The sequence below is a fragment of the Kogia breviceps genome, chromosome 8, assembly GCF_026419965.1.
Source record: "Kogia breviceps isolate mKogBre1 chromosome 8, mKogBre1 haplotype 1, whole genome shotgun sequence".
Taxonomy (NCBI): Eukaryota; Metazoa; Chordata; class Mammalia; order Artiodactyla; family Physeteridae; genus Kogia; species Kogia breviceps.
This window is the reverse complement of record NC_081317.1, coordinates 7,750,464-7,770,216: the sequence shown is the minus strand read 5'-3', so window position 1 is coordinate 7,770,216 and position 19,753 is coordinate 7,750,464. Positions and strand designations below refer to the sequence as shown.

General features: G+C 51.0%; 1 protein-coding gene across 12 annotated transcripts; it reads right to left on the bottom strand.

The window, feature by feature from the left end:
• Window positions 1-1,633: 1,633 nt before the first annotated feature.
• On the bottom strand, window positions 1,634-17,946 carry ST6GALNAC6 (ST6 N-acetylgalactosaminide alpha-2,6-sialyltransferase 6). Of its 12 annotated transcripts, XM_067040655.1 has the most exons (8): window positions 17,757-17,860; window positions 16,422-16,603; window positions 14,837-14,927; window positions 12,670-12,787; window positions 11,563-11,731; window positions 10,240-10,646; window positions 4,027-4,134; window positions 1,634-3,344 (listed from the first exon to the last, which is right to left on the bottom strand). In XM_067040655.1, the coding sequence occupies exons 6-8, from the start codon at window positions 10,539-10,541 to the stop codon at window positions 2,885-2,887; spliced, it is 870 nt and encodes a 289-aa protein (XP_066896756.1). In that variant the 5' UTR covers window positions 10,542-10,646; window positions 11,563-11,731; window positions 12,670-12,787; window positions 14,837-14,927; window positions 16,422-16,603; window positions 17,757-17,860; the 3' UTR covers window positions 1,634-2,884. The 12 variants fall into 12 exon arrangements, with proteins under 12 accessions (XP_066896756.1, XP_066896753.1, XP_058928607.1 ...); XM_067040652.1 differs by lacking the exon at window positions 11,563-11,731 and having other exon boundaries at window positions 1,634-3,348; window positions 12,670-12,849; window positions 17,757-17,946; XM_059072624.2 differs by lacking the exon at window positions 11,563-11,731 and having other exon boundaries at window positions 1,634-3,348; window positions 12,670-12,849; window positions 16,549-16,603; window positions 17,757-17,936.
• Between the last annotated feature and the right edge of the window lie 1,807 nt (window positions 17,947-19,753).

Below are 19,753 nucleotides of genomic sequence, written 5' to 3'. Positions count from 1 at the left end.
GAGGAAGTGAGAGCACGTGGGGTTGAGGACTGGACCCTGGACCTCCTGCCCTCATCATCCTCCATCAAAGTCCTACCTGCTGATGCTGAACCGAGCTTTCCCTAGGGTCCACCTCCAGCAACGGACCCCTCTCCACTCCCTCCTTCTGACCTCCCCTTCATGCCCAGCAGTGGGGACAGGAGAGCCACAGCATTGTGGGAGAAATTCCCCCTAGAAACCTCTGCCTGGACCCAGATTCCCAGAAGCCTTTGCGTGGGGCTGGAAGTGTGTCGTATCCCCGTATCCCCTTCCCACGCAGGGCCCTAGGCTCCCCACGTAATGACTTTGCCAGGAGTCTCGGCCCTCGGATTCTGTCTGGTTGCCCCAGGCCTAGACCCTGCCACCTCCCAGCCTCCTGCCTGCCCTGCCGCTGTCTGAGCAAGGACGGCCTCTCCTAGCGGGAAAGATCGAGGCTTTGCCCCGCCTCGGACTGGCACTTACGGCCTTCTGCCATCTGGCCCCAGGTGGTCTCACCTTCCACCGTTCCCTCCTTCTGCGGACCCGCTGCCTACTGAGCGAGGCCGTGGGCCCTCCCACCGGGCTTCCATTCGGGCCCTCCTTCCCACCTGACATCCGCTCCCTCATCAATTGCACCTAACACAGCGCATGGCACGTGGCCACCTACTGAGCCAATGTACACATGAACTGAGACAAATGCAGGGGCCATTCCCGCTGGCCGGCTCCGTGGCCCCCATCCCGCTGGCCCAGTGCCCAGGAGAGCTCTTTTCCATCTCCAGCAGGCCACCCGCCCTTGTCTCACAGTCACCCTTTGTTAGGCCTCCGCTCCCAAGGGCATCTTATCTTCCTAAACAGGTTGTAATCTCCCAGAGTCACGGACCCCCTTGCTTCTGCCAACCCGGAGTGAACAAGCCCTTTCGCTGAGAGGACAGACGCAGCAGTGAGGGATCCGCAGTTCACACGCCGCCTGGCCCAGGGCTGCAGCCCTGCCTGGCTCCTTCCTGCCGGGGCCTGCAGGGTCCTTCGTCTCCCTGCCCTCAGCAACACCCCCCCTGCAGCCAACCTCTGACCCCATCACCTGCCTCTCCCCTTCAACCCTCCGCTCTGGCCTCCTCCATCCCGTCCCCCGCAGATGCTTCCGTGACAGAAATGCCCTCTCCCGCCCCACTTCTCTTCCTGCCGGAAGTTCTTCCCCAAAACCTCTGCAGGAATCTTCCTCGGGAAGAATGTCACCTTCTCCAAAGCTATGCTCGCGGTGCCCTGTGTTGCTCTGTGTGGCCCGTCCCTGAACCTGTCATGGGGCCCCTCCCCTCCCTCTATCCTGAGCTCCTTGAGAGCAGTCTAGTTTCAGCCAAGAGGGAACTGGGGCTCTGAGAGGGGCAGTGACTTGCTCAAGGTCATGCAGGCAAGGGGAGGCCAGACTGGAAGAGCCAGGTGGGCTTGGCTCCGGAAGCCCACGTACCTCCAGCCCCCAGGGCTGCCAGGTCTCCGCCCAAGCTGTAAAATACACGACTCTCTGGCCAGCTGACAAAGCTGGACATCCTGCCTGTGTGGGGGCTCCCAGCCTGGACAGTGTGGGCACCGTCCCGACGGGGCCCGAAGTAAGGGGCCAGAGAAAGCAGAGCTCAAACCCAGACACAGGAAACGCAGCCGGAGCTTAGGTGTGTTTATTCCTGTACAAATCATTACAAAACCAAGTCTAGGGTAGTCACCGCCCCCCCCCCCCCCCGGTGTGCAATGGCCCACTGCTGGCCTCCTCCTCCTCCACCTGACTCGCCCCACTCCACAGCTTCCTCCCGTCTTCTCTTCAAGACTCCAGAAGAGCAGGGATTAAACCCACCCCACTGAAGTCCAGCAATAAAGTGCCTGATGTAGAGGGAGGGGACGCAACTCAGGCAACAGCTCCCAGCCCCCTAGGGCCTTCCCAGGCCCCGCCGGGGGGAGGCCCTTGGACTACTCCAGCAGCTGCAGACAAAGGGGCTGCAGGAAACCTCAGTTGGGCTGGGAGCCCCCCTCTCTCAGCCCCAAGGGCTCCTCCAACAGGTGGAAAACCTCACTGCTGGCTGGCAGAAAAGGGGGCCTGGCTCTTTAAGAGCCACGCTAATGGCAGCTGGGCGGAAGGGCTAAGAAAACAGCTGAAGGTTTGTCCCTTCTTTTCAGAGTCCCCCAAAGCCTGGGAGAGTTTGCGCAAAAATATCCTCAAGTTTCCAGGAGGAGGTGGGGAAGGGAACCCCAGACCCTCAGACAGCTGAGCCCCCCGGCAAGGGGTGGTGGCTGGAGGGGTCCAATCTTTTTTCTTTTTGCGGTACGCGGGCCTCTCACTGCCGTGGCCTCTCCCCGCCGTGGAGCACAGGCTCCGGACGCGCAGGCTCAGCGGCCACGGCCCACGGGCCCAGCCGCTCCGCGGCACGTGGGATCTTCCCGGACCGGGGCACGAACCCGCGGCCCCTGCATCGGCAGGCGGACTCCTCAACCACTGCGCCACCAGGGAAGCCCAAGGAGGGGTCCAATCTTGACGGAGGACAGACCCAAGGTGGTCGCTGGGGGAGGTGGGAGGGTTCTCAGACTCTAGAACCTGACACAGGCAGAAGGATGCCCAGAGAGGGGGCAAGGGGTCTGTCCAAGGCCACTCAGGGCAGAGCCAAGACCTGGACACCAGCCTCCCATGCCTGGAACCCCCCTAACCCCACAGATGCCCCTGCCTGGACTCCAGACAGCTCCCACCATCACACAACCTCTTTCTGGCTCTGGGGAGTGAGGGGGCAACACGAGTTCCCAGCTCCTTGGGACAGGACCCCACTGTCCCAACCAATAGTAAGTGATTTAGAGTCCGTCCTGGGACTCTGAACCAAGGCCTCATGGGAAAGGACACGACATTAGCCTCGGATTACTCAGAAATACCCTGATTGACTATGCTCAGACCCTGACTGGACAAGAAATACCCTCGACACCCGATGAACCACATAGAAGCCCAAATCCCTGATTGGCCAAGAGATACCCCCAGGCCCTGAATGGCTGGAGATTTTATCCTCTTCAAGGCCTGAACAGCCAGAAGACACTCTGACCAGCCTTGATTAGCCAGACGATGGCCCGTGGTCGAGCGGCTGGGCGGAGACCCACTTCTCCTGTGTCCCTTGTGAGAGTCCCACAGGCAGGGTGGCCTAGGTCCAGGAGGGGTGGGAGAAGGTGATTCCGTACAGCTGGGCCCAGGACGAGAAGACCCTCTTTTCCGTGATGAAGCGGTGGTGGTTGCCCTTGCGGCTGTGCTCATTCTGGATGTAGGTGACACACTCGTCTGGCCCCTTGGGCTCATAGTAGTGGTAGGGCATGCGCTGCAGGCGGGGCCGCTGGCTGGGGCAGAGCAGATGGGGCCATAAGGGCAAGGTGGGCACCAGAAGGACCCTGCCCTTTCCAGCCCCTGACCTGCTATAGGGCCTCAGTGAGGGAAATCCCTGCCCCTCCCCGGGCCTCAGTTTCCCCATCTGTGAAATGGGTGTAGGATGGACTAGGTGTGTGACTCTCAAACTTTCTTTTTTCTTTTTTTAATGCAGTGGAAACTTTTCCTTTTCCTAAGAGGGTGGCAATATGGGGTAGTGGTAAGGACTGTTGGCTCTGGAGCCTGGCCCCCACCCCTTATTGTTCGTGGGAACTGAGGCCACTCACAAAACATCCTGCTCAGTTTTTCTATCTATGAAATGGGAAGAATAGTGCACTTATCCCTTAGGGTCACTATAAGGAGTAAATGAGATAATAAAAAGCCATGCTTGGTCCATGGTCAGCACCTAGTAAAAAATAGCGGTCACCTGCTGGGCTTTCCATATAGTAATAACGAAAATAGTTATTATTAATATACAAACTCTGGCTAAGCTCGGGATTGAGGCTCCTGGGGTAGCTCTAAAGAGCCTAGATCTCGGCAGAGCAGTTTGAATACTATAAAATAGAGGCCCTTGAAGGTACCCCAGCCAAGGTTTCTGGGACCCCAGCTCCACCCTGCGGCCAATGGCTGGGCATCGCCCTGGGGGTGCTCACCTGCAGTAGTCGGGGGGCACCATGCCATAGACGTGCACATGGTCACACAACTCCACCGCAATCACCATGGTGAACCAGCCTGTGCTCAACCACGAGTGGGACTTTTCCCTGGGGGCAGAGAGGGGTCACGATGAGGGGGCATGAAGGCAGGGAGGAAGGGTCAATCCACACAGAGTTTTCCAGAACTCCTCCCACCCACTCATGGGGCCTTCCCCCCACTTCAGTCACCCCCTGTCCGGCCCTGCTGTGGCAGCACGGGCAAGCTGTCTGGACAGAGGTGAGGGGTGTGGGGACTGCTCCTCTGAGGGGAGGAATAGGAACACAGCATGCTGGGAATTAACTCCTGGGGAGACTGGTCACACCAGTAGGAAAGGACCTACAAAAACAAACCCATAACGATTAAGAAAATGGTCATAGGAACATACATATCGATAATTACCTTAGACGTGAATGGATTAAATGCTCCAACCAAAAGACACAGGCTTGCTGAATGGATACAAAAACAAGACCCATACATATGCTGTCTACAAGAGACCCACTTCAGACCTAGGGACACATACAGACTGAAAGTGAGGGGATGGAAAAAGATATTCTATGCAAATGGAAATCAAAAGAAAGCTGGAGTAGCAATACTCATATCAGATAAAATAGACTTTAAAATAAAGAATGTTACAAGAGACAAGGAAGGACACTACATAATGATCAAGGGACCAATCCAAAAAGAAGATATAATAATTATAAATATATATGCACCCAACATAGGAGCACCTCAATACATAAGGCAACCGCTAACAGCTATAAAAGAGGAAATCGACAATAACACAATAATAGTAGGGGACTTTTAACACCTCACTTACACCAATGGACAGATCATCCAGACAGAAAATTAATAAGAAAACACAAACTTTAAACGACACAACAGACCAGATAGATTTAATTGATATTTATAGGACATTCCATCCAAAAACAGCAGATTACACTTTCTTCTCAAGGGCCCACAGAAGATTCGCCAGGATAGATCACATCTTGGGTCACAAATCAAGCCTCAGTAAATTTAAGAAAATTGAAATAATATCAAGCATGTTTTCCAACCACAACGCTATGAGATGAGAAATCAATTACAGGGAAAAAAAAAACATAAAAAACACAAACACATGGAGGCTAAACAATACGTTACTAAATAACCAAGAGAGCACTGAAGAAATCAAAGAGGAAATTAAAAAATACCTAGAGACAAATTACAATGAAAACATGATGATCCAAAACCTATGGGATGTAGCAAAAGCAGTTCTAAGAGGGAAGTTTATAGTGATACAAGCCTACCTCAAGAAACAAGAAAAACCTCAAATAAACAATCTAAACTTACACCTAAAGGAACGAGAGAAAGAAGAACAAACAAAACCCAAAGTTAGTAGAAGGAAAGAAATAATAAAGATCAGAGCAGAAATAAATGAAATAGAAACAAGGAAAACAGTAGCATAGATCAATAAAACTAAAAGCTGATTCTTTGAGGATAAACAAAATTGATAAACCTTTAGCCAGACTCATCAAGAAAAAGAGGCAGAGGACTCAAATCAATAAAATTAGAAATGAAAAAGGAGAAGTTACAACAGACACCGCAGAAATACAAGGCATCCTAAAAGACTACTACAAGCAACTCTATGCTAATGAAATGGACAACCTGGAAGAAATGGACAAATTCTTAGAAAGGTATAACCTTCCAAGACTGAACCAGGAAGAAACAGAAAATACGAACAGGCCAATCACAAGTAATGAAATTGAAACTGTGATTTAAAATCTTCCAACAAACAAAAGTCCAGGACCAGATGGCTTCACAGGTGAATTATATCAAACATTTACAGAAGAGCTAAGACCCATCCTTCTCAAAGTCTTCCAAAATATTGCAGAGGAAGGAACACTCCCAAACTCATTCTATGAGGCCACCATCACCCTGATACCAAAACCAGACAAAGATGCTACAAAAGAAGAAAATTACAGACCAACATCACTGACGAATATATATGCAAAAATCCTCAACAAAATACTAGCAAAAAGAATCCAGTGACACATTAAAAGGATCATACACCATGATCAAGTGGGATTTATCCCAGGGATGCAAGGATTCTTCAATATACACAAATCAATCAATGTGATACACCATATTAACAAATTGAAGAATAAAAACCATATGATCATCTCAATAGATGCAGAAAAAGCTTTTGACAAAAATCCAACACCCATTTATGATAAAAACTCTCCAGAAGGTGGGCATAGAGGGAATCTACCTCAACATAATAAAGGCCATATATGGCAAACCTACAGCAAACATCATCCTCAATGGTGAAAAACTGAAAGCATTTCCTCTAAGATCAGGAACAAGACAAGGATGTCCACTCCCACCACTATTATTCAACATAGTTTTGGAAGTCCTAGCCACGGCAATCAGAGAAAAAAAAGAAATAAAAGGAATACAAATTGGAAAAGAAGTAAAACTGTCACTGTTTGCAGATGACATGATACTATACATAGAGAATCCTAAAAATGCCACCAGAAAACTACTAGAGCTAATCAATGAATTTGGTAAAGCTGCAGGATACAAAATTAACACACAGAAATCTCTTGCATTCCTATACACTAACAACGAAAGATCAGAAAGAGAAATTAAGGAAACAATCCCATTCACCACTGCAACAAAAAGAATAAAATACCTAGGAATAAACCTACCTAAGGAGGTAAAAGACCTGTACTCAGAAAACTATAAGACTCTGATGAAAGAAATCAATCAGAGATGACACAAACAGATGGAGAGATACACCATGTTCTTGGATTGGAAGAATCAATATTGTGAAAATGACTATACTACCCAAAGCAATCTACAGATTCAACGCAATCCCTATCAAATTACCAGTAGTATTTTTTACTGAACTAGAACAAAAAAATCTTAAAATTTGTATGGAGACACAAAAGACCCTGAATAGCCAAAGCAGTCTTGAGGGGAAAAAAATGGAGCTAGAGGAATCAGACTCCCTGACTTCAGACTATACTACAAAGCTACAGTAATCCAGATAATATGGTACTGGCACAAAAAGAGAAATATAGATCAATGGAACAGGATAGAAAGCTCAGAGATAAACCCACACACATATGGTCACCTTATCTTTGATAAAGGAGGCAAGGATATACAATGGAGAAAAGACAGCCTCTTCAATAAGTGGTGTTGGGAAAACTGGACAGCTACATGTACAAGAATGAAATTAGAACACTCCCTAACACCATACACAAAAATAAACTCAAAATGGATTACAGACCTAAATGTAAGACCGGACACTATAAAACTCTTACAGGAAAACATAGGAAGAACACTCTTTGACATAAATCACAGCAAGATCTTTTTTGATCCACCCCCTAGAGTAATAGAAATAAAAACAAAAATAAACAAATGGGACCTAATAAAATGTAAAAGCTTTTGCAAAGCAAAGGAAACTACAATCAAGATGAAAAGACAACCCTCAGAATGGGAGAAAATATTTGCAAACGAATCAACGGACAAAGGATTAATCTCCAAAATATATAAACAGCTCATGCAGCTCAATATTAAAAAACAAACAACCCCATCAAAAAATGGGCAGAACACCTAAATAGACAATTCTCCAAAGAAGACATACAGATAGCCAAGAAGCACATGAAAACCTGTTCGACATCACTAATTATTTGAGAAATGTAAATCAAAACTATAATGAGGTATCACCTCACACCAGTTAGAATGGGTATCATCAGAAAATCTACAAACAACAAATGCTGGAGAGGGTGTGGAGAAAAGGGAACCCTCTTGCACTGTTGGTGGCAATGTAAATTGATACAGCCACTATGGGGAATGGTATGGAGGTTCCTTAAAGACTAAAAATAGAATTACCATATGACCCAGCAACCCCACTACTGGGCATATACCCAGAGAAAACCATAATTCAAAAAGACAACTGCACCCCAATGTTCACTGCAGCACTGTTTACAATAGCCAGGTCAAGGAAGCAACCTAAATGCCCATCGACAGACAAATGGATAAAGAAGATGTGGTATATATATACAATGGAATATTACTCAGCCATATAAAGGAACAAAATTGGGTCATTTGTAGAGACGTGGATAGATCTAGAGACTGTCATACAGAGTGAAGTAAGTCAGACAGAGAAAAACAAATATCGTATATTAACGCATATATGTGGAACCTAGAAAAATGGTACAGATGAACCGGTTTGCAGGGTAGAAACAGAGACACAGATGTAAAGAACAAACGTGTGGACACCAAGAAGGGAAAGTGGCGGGGGTGGTGGGATGAATTGGGAGATTGGGATTGACATATATACACTAATATGTATAAAATAAATAACTAATAAGAACCTGCTGTACAAAAAATAAAAATAAAATTCAAAAATTCAAAAAAAAAAAAAAAAAGAAAAACCATGCAATATTGATTGATGCAGAAAAACATTTGATAAATTCAATATCCAGGAATGATTTTTTTTTTTTTTTTGCGGTACGCAGGCCTCTCACTGTTGTGGCCTCTCCCACTGCGGAGCACAGGCTCCGGACGCGCAGGCTCAGCGGCCATGGCTCACGGGCCCAGCCGCTACGCGGCTTGTGGGATCTTCCCAGACCGGGGCACGAACCCGTGTCCCTTGCATCGGCAGGCGGACTCTCAACCACTGCGCCACCAGGGAAGCCCCAGGAATGATTTTTAAAAACTCTTAGCAAACCAGTAAGAGAAGGGAACTTCCTCAACCTGATAACTTCCTCAACCCGTAGCATCAAAAACCTACAGCCAACATCATATTCAATGATGAAAGACTGAACACTTTCCCCCTAAGCCTGAGACCAAGGCAAGGATGTCTACTGTCACCACTTCCAATACAATTCAATGTTATATTGAAAGTACTAGCCAGTGCAACAAGGCAAGAAAAAGAAATAAGAGGCATGTAGATTGGAAAGGAAAAAAATAACTGTCCTTATTTGCATGTCCTTACATCATGATCATTTGCACAGAAAATCCCAAAGAATCTACAAAAATCTCCCAGAACCAATAAGTAAGTTTAGTAGGATTACAGGATAAAAGGTCAACACAAAAATCTATCATATTTCTATATACTAGCAATGAATAATGGGAAACAAAAAAAAAATTTTTAATGCTATTTACAATAGCTCCAAAATTCTTAAAATATTTAGATATAAATCAAACAAAATATGTACAGGATCTATATGTTGGACATATTGAGTTAAGTAAAAATATATTAAATTTTGGGCTTCCCTGGTGGCGCAGTGGTTGAGAGTCCACCTGCCAATGCAGGGGACACAGGTTCAAGTCCTGGTCCGGGAGGATCCCACATGCTGTGGAGCAACTAAGCCCATACGCCACAACTACTGAGCCTGTGCTCTAGAGCCCACAAGCCACAACTGCTGAGCCCGTGAGCCACGGCTGCTGAGGCCCGCGTGCCTAGAACTCGTGCTCCACAAGAGAAGCCACTGCAATGCGGAGCCCGTGTACCACAACGGAGAGTAGCCTCCACTCGCTGCAACTAGGGAAAGCCCGCGCAGCGAAGACCTAACGCAGACAAAAATAAATAAAAATAAAATAAATTTATTAAAAAAAATATATATATATATATATAATTTAATTTCACCTGTTTCTTTTTACTTTTTAAATGTGGGTACTATAAAAATTTTAATTACCTGTGTGGCTTGCATGATATTTCTATTGGATAGCACTGGCCTAGCTTTTCTAGGGAGATTAGTCAGAGTAGGGCATACTGAGGGTGATGTAGCCTTAGAATAGAGCATGCTGGGAACAACTGTGTGCTTAAAGTAAGATGTGCTGGGAGTGGTCAACACTTTCCATGAGGCATGCTATGGGGCAGCTCTCCTAGAGAGATGCTAGGAGTGACTGTGCAACGTTAGAGTAGAGCATGCTGGGAGCCCTAGTCTCTCAGAGCCATTCATGCACCCCGGGGCGGGGGAGACGAGGCCATGCACAGCATGTTGGAAACGACTCATGCTAAGAGCTGGACATGAAGCCAACTCCCCTAGGAAACCTGACCAGAAGGTGGCAAGAAGTGACCACACCCTCACAGCAGTGCATGCTGGGAGCAACGGGCCCTCTGGGCGGAGCGTGCTGAGAGGGAGCACAGGGCTGGCCAGAGGGAGCGGGCAGGAGGTTGGTACCTGTCCTTGCCTGTCTCACTCCGGAAGAGGTCATCGAACTGGCGCATGCGGCCAAGAGAGACGGCGTAAGCCTCCATATTGGGGAACACCAGGCCTGCCCGCTGGATGACGCGCACCAGGCTGCCCTGGGGCTTCTGCATCTTGTTTGGGGGACCCCAGAAGATGAACACGGTTTCAGGGGTCCGGTTGACGAACTCCTGGGGCCTGCGCAGCACACGGAATACGCTGGAATGGGCCACTACGCGGAAGGTGGTCTTGTTGCCCACATCGGCTGAGTAGCCCGTGGTGGGTGCGTCATTCATACGGATTGTGCACTCGGCCCGCTCGATCTCAGGGCCCAGCTTGGTGCCCAGCAGGTGGCTGGAGCTGGTGACAATCACACACTGGCGGCACCGGGAGGGCAGAGTCTGGGGGGTAAGGAGAGCCAACACTGTTATGACCACTCAGTGCCAGGCACTGTGCTCCGTACATCCAGGCCTCCAGGAAGCAGGAATTAGGATGTTCATTTTAAAGACAGGGAGACCGAGGCCCATTCATTCAACATTTCAACAAATCTTTAGAGCAAGCTGGCTAACGGCCGAGTACAAGGGACAGAACAATGAACAAAAGAGACCCCACTCCTGGCTTCAAGAAGCTCACGGTTGGGGAGACACGGTGTACAGGCAAGCGATAAAATAATGCCAGGTGGTTAAGTTAAACACGCTGGGAAGGAAATAAAATAGGGGCAGGGGATCAAGAGTGGCAGGAGTGAGGGCTGCTCTAGAAAAGTCACCTGGGGAGGCCTCTCTGAGCTGATACCTGAAGGATGAAAAGGAACCATGCAGGGGAAAGTATTCAAGCAGGAGAAAGAGCAAGACCAGAGGCTCTGATGTGGGATGACCACGGTGTGTTGAGAAGCGAAAGAAGGCTGCTCAGTTGGGACAGAGTTAAGGACCAGAAGGACAGAACAACCATGCAGGGGTGTCCCCAAAATCATACAGCAGAGGAGTGCGGGGCCAGGGTTTGAACCCAGGTCTATATGGCCACGGAGCCCCAGCCTCAGCCTCCCCAGAGAAGACATCCTCCCCAATGCACCCATGACACTTCCACATCACCCATGAACAGGACGCCCACCACCTTGTCAGTAGGAAAGGGCGTGGAGGCTGCCCTGAGCCTCTGTTTCCACATTGGTGAAATGAACGGGTTGGAACCACAGGCTATCTGAAGCCTATTTTCTGCCCATGGAATTCCCATGCACCCTTCAAGGCTAAGCTCAGGTGCCACCTCCTCCAGACAGCCTCCCCTGCGCCCTTACTCTAAGATCAAGCAACATGTCCCCTGTACCTCAACCGATGGCTTTGCCAGCTTTCCTGAGCTCCTCCTTTCTGGCTTCTCCTATCAGGCTGGAAACAGCTGCAAGCCAAGCTCTGTCTCATTTCCTGCCACGATGCCCACACTCAAGCCATTCCACTTTCTCCCAGGTTCCACCTTTTAAATTTCTCTTTCAAGGGTCCTTAGGGTAGAAAAAGTCTCAACTGGGAGTTGATCTGTCTCTAAACACCTGCTAATGGGCCCTTTTCCAGTGAGGGTATGTTCAGAGCCCCAGGGCCAATACACTGTATGCAAAGACCCCCGAGAGGTTTATGAGGGTTTTAGTGAGGGAGGAGAGAGAGGTAGGCAGGGCCTGGGGAGACCTCCTCCTAGAAGGTGGAGTCCATGCTTGAGGCCAATAATTTTCTCCCTGACCTCAGGGAAAACATTAGGGCTCAGAGGACTACAGGGTGAACTCCAGAAACACAGCTTGAGTTTCATGGTTACCCAAGGCCAACAGAAGCCCCAGAATGACTGTTGGCCTCTTGACGCAGCTGTAGCTCATCAAGCACCGGGGCAATATTCTGGCTCCTCCCCTCCCTTGCTGTGTGGCCTTGGGCAAGTGACTTCACGTCTCTGAGCCTCAATTTCCTCATCTCTTCAAGGGAGATAACGCTAACCTCACTGGGCTGGTATGAGGATTACTGCTGATCACAGTGCTCAGTGCACAGCAGACAATTGACAGTGGGCAGCCATTATTGTTACTGTTGTGTTGTCAAGAACCCTAGGGTCCTACTCTGAAAGCCTATGTAGACTCTCATGCAGAGACAGAGATCAGTGAAAACCAGAGAGACTTCCAAAGGGATTCTGACTCAGGAGATGATAGGATATTAGCACTAAGGGTGGGACCTTGGAGAAAACTGAGGCCCAGAGAGAGACAGGGTACTTGTCTGAGGTCACACAGCAAACAAGGGGCTGAAGGCACTGGACTCTTGGGATTCACCCTTTCCTTTCCGAGGGATGGTGGAAGTAGAGAGAAGAGGCGGAGGAGAAGAAGGAGGTGGGAGCAGCGACGGTGGGCAATGGGGAGGATTCGTCTCCAGGCAGCTCCCAGGGAGCTTCCCAAAGCAGCTGCCCTACCTTGTTGCCGAGAATGGGGACGTAGCCATCGGTGATGCTCCACTTCTTGAGGTTGACGGGCCGGCGGGTTCGGCCCCGCAGGGAGCCATAATGAAAGACTTCATTGGCACTGTTGGAGCTGTAGAGGATGAGGATGGTGATGAGGGCAAAGAGGATCACGAACACTGCTGACCGCTGCTCCTGGAGAGGGGAGAGGCCGGTGAGGGCCCAGCTGCCGGGCAGGCTCCTTGCCACCTCCCATGCCTGCTAACTCCTGCTCTTTATTCCAGGCCAGTTCAGGCGCTACCTCCCCCAGGAAGGCCTCCTCCAGCCCCCTGAGCACCGCCTATCACGGCGCCAATCACACTGCATTCAAAGAGCCGTCTCCCTCAATTAAACCATGAGTTCTGAGGGCTGGGACCGAGTCAGCCTTGAGCCCCACTGTATCTCAGCTCCCAGGGCAGGGCCCAGAGCACAGAAGGTTCTCAGGGTTTGATGGATTCGATTGGAAGTGAGAAGGATCCTTCCAGTTGCAGTTAGAAGGATGCTGGATGCTTGGAGACAGGTGGGACATTCCAACGAGAGGGTCTAGGTCTTCCCCAAACAGTAACTCTTTATAAATGTTTACCATTCATTTAAACCTGAAGGGAAAGGATCTGGTCAGGAATCAGGATGCGTAGGTAGTCAGGACACCGACATACGGCAAAGGGCAGGAAAGTGATATCCGAAGTGTCCACTGGTATTTATTTGCCTGGGGTCTGCAAGGCTAGGTGGGACCCGGGAGTCCTGCTTCCTTGTGCTGACACCCTGGGCTGGTTATTAATGTACTGCTTCTCGGCTCCAGGTCTAATCTTTTTGCCTGCTCTGTGAAAATGGATCTGGGCCCTTTACAGGTTTTTCCTTGCCAGAGAACTGCATAATACACTTTGTCAGTAGAGGGCGCTGGAGAGACACGTCAGGAGGAAGGGAGTTTGCTTCCTGGTTCTGGGGGCTTTGGGCCTGGTGCTGGTGCACTTGCTTCTACAGTGCGCATGGCTTCTCCCAGGGGCCAGCAGCTTCCTCCAGCATCCAGCCTCAGGCAGTTTTGAAGCAGAGTGCCTGATTCCTGCTGCGACCACAGCTTCTCCAGAGTTGCGCTCATGTGGCATACTCAACCACCAGCAACACCCCAAAAACGTAAGCTTCCCCTCCCTGGGGCAGTTTTACCTGATGCTTGAAGTGCCTCTTGGGAGTTATCTCCCGTGAACAGCCTTCCCTGTAGCCTAGCAGGTGGATTTATGACAACTTCCACAGCACAGCACCACAGTGAGTTCTCTGCCATCCAGTGGGCCATAGCTGTGCCCTCTCCAGCCCAGCAAGGCCTGGGTCTCAGCCCTGGGTATGGTAGCAGCTCCTTTTTTTTTTTTTTTTTTTTTTTTGCCGTGCCACACGGCTTTCAGGATCTTAGTTCCCCAATCAGAGATCGAACCTGGGTCCCAGCAGTGGAAGCACCAAGCCCTAACGACTGGAAATTCCCAGTGGCTGCTCCTTGTACCCGCTATTCCTGTACTCTGTAGAGTTCTAATCCCCTGTTACTCCAATGGCCAATTAAAATTAATAATTCTTTATATTAAACTTTCTCTATTCAAATTACTGTGTGGTTTCTCTTTCTGGATTGGACCCAGACACACCCAGGTCACCCCAACCCCAACCCCCAGGCTCTGCCAAAGTTGTACTGCAGCCAGGAAAGGGGTGTGTAGGGCCAGGCACATAGTAGGTGCTCAGGAAAGCATAAATGAATGGATCATGGGCAACCCTGACACCCTCCGAAGTGATGCTCACAATATCATGTCATTTTTGACTCTGACCACTGCCCCCTCTCCCAACCTCCCATTTACCTTCACTCCCCACCCCCACCCCCTGCACAGCACTCCACAGTCACCTTCTCGGCCAGTCCTTTACCACAGATGGACCAGTCAAGTCTAGGAGGACAGAGGTGGACCTGGGCCCAGAGAGAGGCAGGAGCTTGCCCAGGCCACACAGATCAGTGGCCACAGCAGGGCTCACACCAGGGTCTCCCCGGCATCAGCAGCTTCTCGGCAGGGAAGAGAGACTTGTTGCACATGGTTCTGAGGCAGGTCCAAAGGAGCCCATTTCACAGAGGGAAATAAGAAGCTGAGACGGGGACAAGAAATGAAGGGGGACTTACTTTGTTGCTGCTCATCTCTCTCCGGCGTCTGCTGAGGAGCAGGGGCCAGCGTCCTGCAGGTGGCCCAGGGGGCAGGGGTGTAGGGTCACACCTGCAAGCCACAGAAAGAGTTATGGCCTGGGTGCCCTACCCCAAGTCCAGCTGGTCCTAGGCTACCCTCCCCACCCCTGCCAGCCCTCCTACCCACCCATGACTTCAAGGCTCAGGGCTGTACCCATTTTGCAGGTGGAGACACTGAGGCCCAAAAAGGGCAGGAACCAGCCTGATGTCATACAGCCACGTGGTAGCAGAGCCCTGCCTCTGTCCCTGCCCGTGCACTCTCCCACTCTGCTCGAGGGCAGCCGGCAAGCCTAAAACTGGCTCCCCTGCTGGGGGGGGCCTGCCCCCCACCCAGCAGGAGCCCCATTCACACCCCTACTCTAAATCCTGTCTTATGTTCCTGAGGCCTGGGAATAACGTTCCTTGTAGGTCCCCAAACTCCTCTACACTCATACCCTTCCAGGTCTTGCATAAATCGGCCCCTCTGACTAGGACACCCTCCACAATGTTGTTCATACCCACTCATCCTCCCAGCCTGAGGTGGGCCAGGAATGTCCCCTGCGTGCCACCTCCCCGCTGAGAGCTCTCTGAGGTCGCAGCTGGCACAGGGCCTCACATTCTCTGTGGTGTCTCCAGAGCCCTGGAGATGGGTGCAGGAGGACTGCTGAATGACTTCATTCATATCTTTTTTTTCCCCTTTAACTTTGTTCATTAGTAAGATCTTGGGGGTTAAGGGCTCAGACTCATCTGTCCAATGGTTATAATCACAGCCCCACCCTGGGGCGCGGTGGGGTCCGGGACCATACAAGCCCAGCTCTGCTCCTCACTCCCCAACACCCCACCCCCATCCACGTAGGACGCAGCTTCTCTTCAGATCTCAATTTCTCCACCTGTCAAAAGGGAGTAAGTACTTGTGTCCAGCCACCTCCAGCAGATTCGAGGCCAGAAGGCACTAGGGGAAGGAGAGTGCGCAGAGAGAGAAACTGGGGCCCAGGAGCTCCCCAGCTCCGTCCTTCCCCCCTGGGGCCTCCCATCTCCCGCCACTATCTCCGCCCCCTGACCTAGCAGCTGTTTACTCCTACACCGCCACCAGGAATAGCCAGAGAACCCCAGGCCAAAGGAAGTGCCCCCACGCCGCTCCTGATTGGTTGGGTCTTAACTCCGCCCACCACCAACCCCGCCCCCTCTCCGCGGGAGCGCCCTCCTCCCAAGCCCAGCTTCAGATTTCTCCGCAGCCAGCCTTCAAAGCCAGGCAGGGAGGCCCCCGGACTCCCTCATCCGGACTCTCACAGGGTCCAGTCCCTGCGGCACAGATCGGGAAACTGCGGCTCATCAGAAGGGAAGAGCGGCTTGTTCTTAGACTCATAGCCCATTAAGGCAAAAGTCATCCAGATCCCTGGGTAGTCCCCATCTACCCTGACGCCTCTAGCATTCCAGCTGCCTCCCTGAGCTGAGCCTCCCCTCTCACTATCCTTTCCTTCGGATGCCCCAAGCTCCGGACACACTAGAGCACTCCAGTTCCCAGGCCCACCCCCCACTTTCCCACCTTTGCCTGAGCAGTGCCCTCAGCCAGGACCACTGTCCTGGTCAGGCCCGTCACAATCCTGCTCTGAGAAGACCATGGTCAGTACAGCATCTCATGTTCAAGTGCGAATCCCGGTTCCACCACTTACTGGCTGAGGGGCCTCGGGCAAGCCATGTGACCTCTCTGAGCCTCAGTTTCCTCATCTGTGAAATGGAATAATAAGAGTAGGTAACTCACAATGTTGTTAGAAGGATTCAAGCAGATGTGGCAAGGGAAGCACAGGATTTGAAAGCGCTTGATCAGTGCCAGCAGCTTTTAGTTTTGTGGTTATTCATTGTACAAGGCCTGCCTCTCCACGAGCTTGCCAGAGAAACACTCCCCTGCCCTCTGATGCATGGCCCAGCAACTTCCCTCAAATATCAATAAATACGGAGCCCTTGCTAAGCATCACCCACTCACTGAATCTTCCTGGCAATTCTGCACAGCAGGGGCTCTTATCCCCATTTCACAGATGAGGAGACTGAGGTTCAGAGAAGCAAAGTGCCTTGCAGAGCTGTCCAGAGCCTGCTGGGGTGCCTTATTTCCAGGCTTGTTTCCAGGAAGCAGCCCAGGGCTGAGCCTGACTGGATCTCTCTCAAGGATTCCCCAGGGCTGGAATTGACCAGAGGTCACTGAGTGCGTTCCCAGCACCTGGCCCAGCACCAGAGAGCAGGACTGTTGGGAGAGACTTGCTCAGGCTAGGGAGGCAGCAGCCCAGAGTTCTGAAACGGGATCGTGGACTCAGCCCCAAGGTGGGCCGAGCCGGAGGGCTGAAACCGTGAGTTCAGGGTATGGGGCCACACCCTGCCCTCTGTTTGGGGGCTTCGCTTCCGCCAGCTCAGGGAGTCCTCCAGCAGGCTCGGGACGCCCCCACGAGCCGCGTGGGAGGAGAGCTCCCGGGAGAAGGGGGAGGGGGGCTCCTAATTCCAAATGGGGGGCGCCGAAACCGTGGGTGCACCTAGGAGGGGGACGACTCACCCTCTGCACCCCGCTTGCGCTGAACCCCCCCAACTCCAGCACTCCAGGGGGTACGGAGCTTTAGCCTCAGCTGGGAAGAGAAGGGAGGCAGGACGGCGGCAGGGTCCCCGAGCTCTAATGGGGTAGTCAGCGGCAGGAGGCCCCGCGAACCCCGCGACAGCCCTTGGGCGCGGGGACCGGGAACTCCAGGCGCGGTTGCCAAGAGTGAGTGGGTCTAGGGGAGCCCCCGGGGCCCCCATATCAATCTCCATGCCCAGCGGCTCCTGACGGCCCCACCACCACCAGGGGCACACGCAGCGCCCCCCTCCCGCTGCCCCCCACCGCGCGGCGCCAGCTCACCTCCCCCGGGGAGCGCCCGGCTCCCCGCGACCCCCGAGCCCCCTCACATGGCGCCGGGAGCCAAGAGCCGGGGTCCGCGCCACACTGGCCGCCCAGGCCCCGCCGCAGCCCAGGCCCGCCAGGTCCTAGCGCCGCCGCTCGCCGCTCTCAGGTTCAGGCCTGGGAGGAGGGCGGAGCCTTCGGGGGCCGCGGGTGGCCCCGCCCCTGGGCGGTGCAGGCAGGGATGGGTGAGCGGCGGACGAGCCCTGGCCCGGGGCACCCGAGGGCCTCGCTTACTCCTCTGGGCAGCCTGTAGTGACAACGACAATAACAGTCTTTCGGAGAACATTTCGTGTGGGTCAGGCCCACTTCTACCTCGCTTTATTGTTACCACGACGGGGATGGGGAAACTGAGTCCCAGAGCACACTGCGCTTGGAATCAGTTGAGTTTCTCCCTGGGCACCCCTACCTCGGGCCTCCAGAGCCCTGCACCCAGTAGTCACCCTGGGTGAACTCAGGGATCCACTCTTGGATTCAAGTTCAGCCCTGGCATCGACTAGCTGTGCGGCCTTGGCACGGTACTTACGCTTCCCCTGCTTCCCGGAAATAGGGAGAACAACCTCACAGGGTGTCGTAAGGGTTACAAATGTTACATGACTTCTTATAATAATTGTGGTATTCGTTACATCATTTTATGCGATAGTGAAAAATAACTTGAGTAGCCTGGACACCTGGTTAAATGAACACAGACACAGCCCCGCTGAAATGGATGATGCAGATCGATAGGCACCGACAGGAAGGGCTGTCCAGGATATTTACAGGATATGTAACAAGTGAAGAAAGCAAGTCTTTAAAATGCATCGCTATAATCACTTTGGAAAACAAAGTTGGAAAATTTTGCATTCTGCTCCGAGGTATACACCCTGGAGAAATTCTTGCAAATGTATGTAACAAAGCTCACATCAGCAACGCTTGAAATAATACAAAACTGGAAACAACTCATATAGCTATCAAGGAGAATGGAATTTTTTAATTACATTATGATACGTTCACGTGGTGAAATGTTATATAGCGGGGGTGGGGGGGGAATGACATGGATGAACCTTACCGACATGAGGAGTGAACAAACCAACTCCTCGAAGACAAATGAAACTACACAATATACCGTTTAAGCATACAGCAGGCAGTAGGCCGCCTGTCATAGGACAGGAGATAGTTTTGCCTATCGGAGTGATTAAAGTTTTAAAAGCAAAAGTCAAGAGTACAGCAGTCTCTGTGGGGAGGGATGAGGGAGAGGAGAAGAAAGGCAGGGGTGTGCAAGCTATAATAACAAAGGTCTGGTCTTTAAGTGGGACATGAGTTCAAGAGGTTCGTTATATGTGTTTTATTTTTACAAGTATAATGCATGCTGTCATTCGGGTGTAACACAGTATTTTAAAAGGTGAAAAAAAGACGAAAGATAAGTCAAATGAAAATAGATACTTTTGCCTATCATCGTGATTAAAGTGTCAATAGTGGTTATTTCTCGAATGATAAGATTATGGGCTGCTGTCTTCTTTTGGCTTAACTGTATTTTCCAAAATTTTTAAGATAATGGTCAATGTTTTTATATTTTAAAATTTATTTTTAATATAAAAAATAAACTGCATGTATAGCGTGATTCCTTTTTTTATACAACTATCTATGCATATATGTTTGTAAATACACACAAAAGGCTTCTGGAAGAATCCACTCAGGACAACTGGCAGTAGTTTCCCCTGGAGAGTAGATGTGGGGAGAGTGGGGTAGGTGCTATTTTCACTTTCTGCTTCATAAACTTCCAGGTGGTTTGCATTAGACGAATGAGGGAAGTTAATACCACTTTGTTTTTAATTAAAACAAAAGTCAGGGGGCCCCCAAGGTCCAGCCTCCAGGCCATGGAGGCACTGCCCACCAGGCAGTGCGGGGGCGCGGGGAGTGCAAACAGCCAGGAGTGCCTGCAAGGCTTCCTGCCCCCTGGTGTCCACCTCCATCTGCTT

What these genes read in the sequence shown, in the direction of transcription:
- ST6GALNAC6 (XM_059072618.2), bottom strand. Translation starts at nt 16,574, where the DNA reads ATGGCTTGCCCGAGGCCCCTCAGCCA. An exon ending in GAGAGATGAGCAGCAACAAA is followed by an intron (nt 12,850 to 14,836) that starts GTAAGTCCCCCT and finishes TCCCCTCTCCAG; the next exon opens with GAGCAGCGGTCAGCAGTGTT. An exon ending in AGTGAGACAGGCAAGGACAG is followed by an intron (nt 4,135 to 10,239) that starts GTACCAACCTCC and finishes CTCTGCCCCCAG; the next exon opens with GGAAAAGTCCCACTCGTGGT.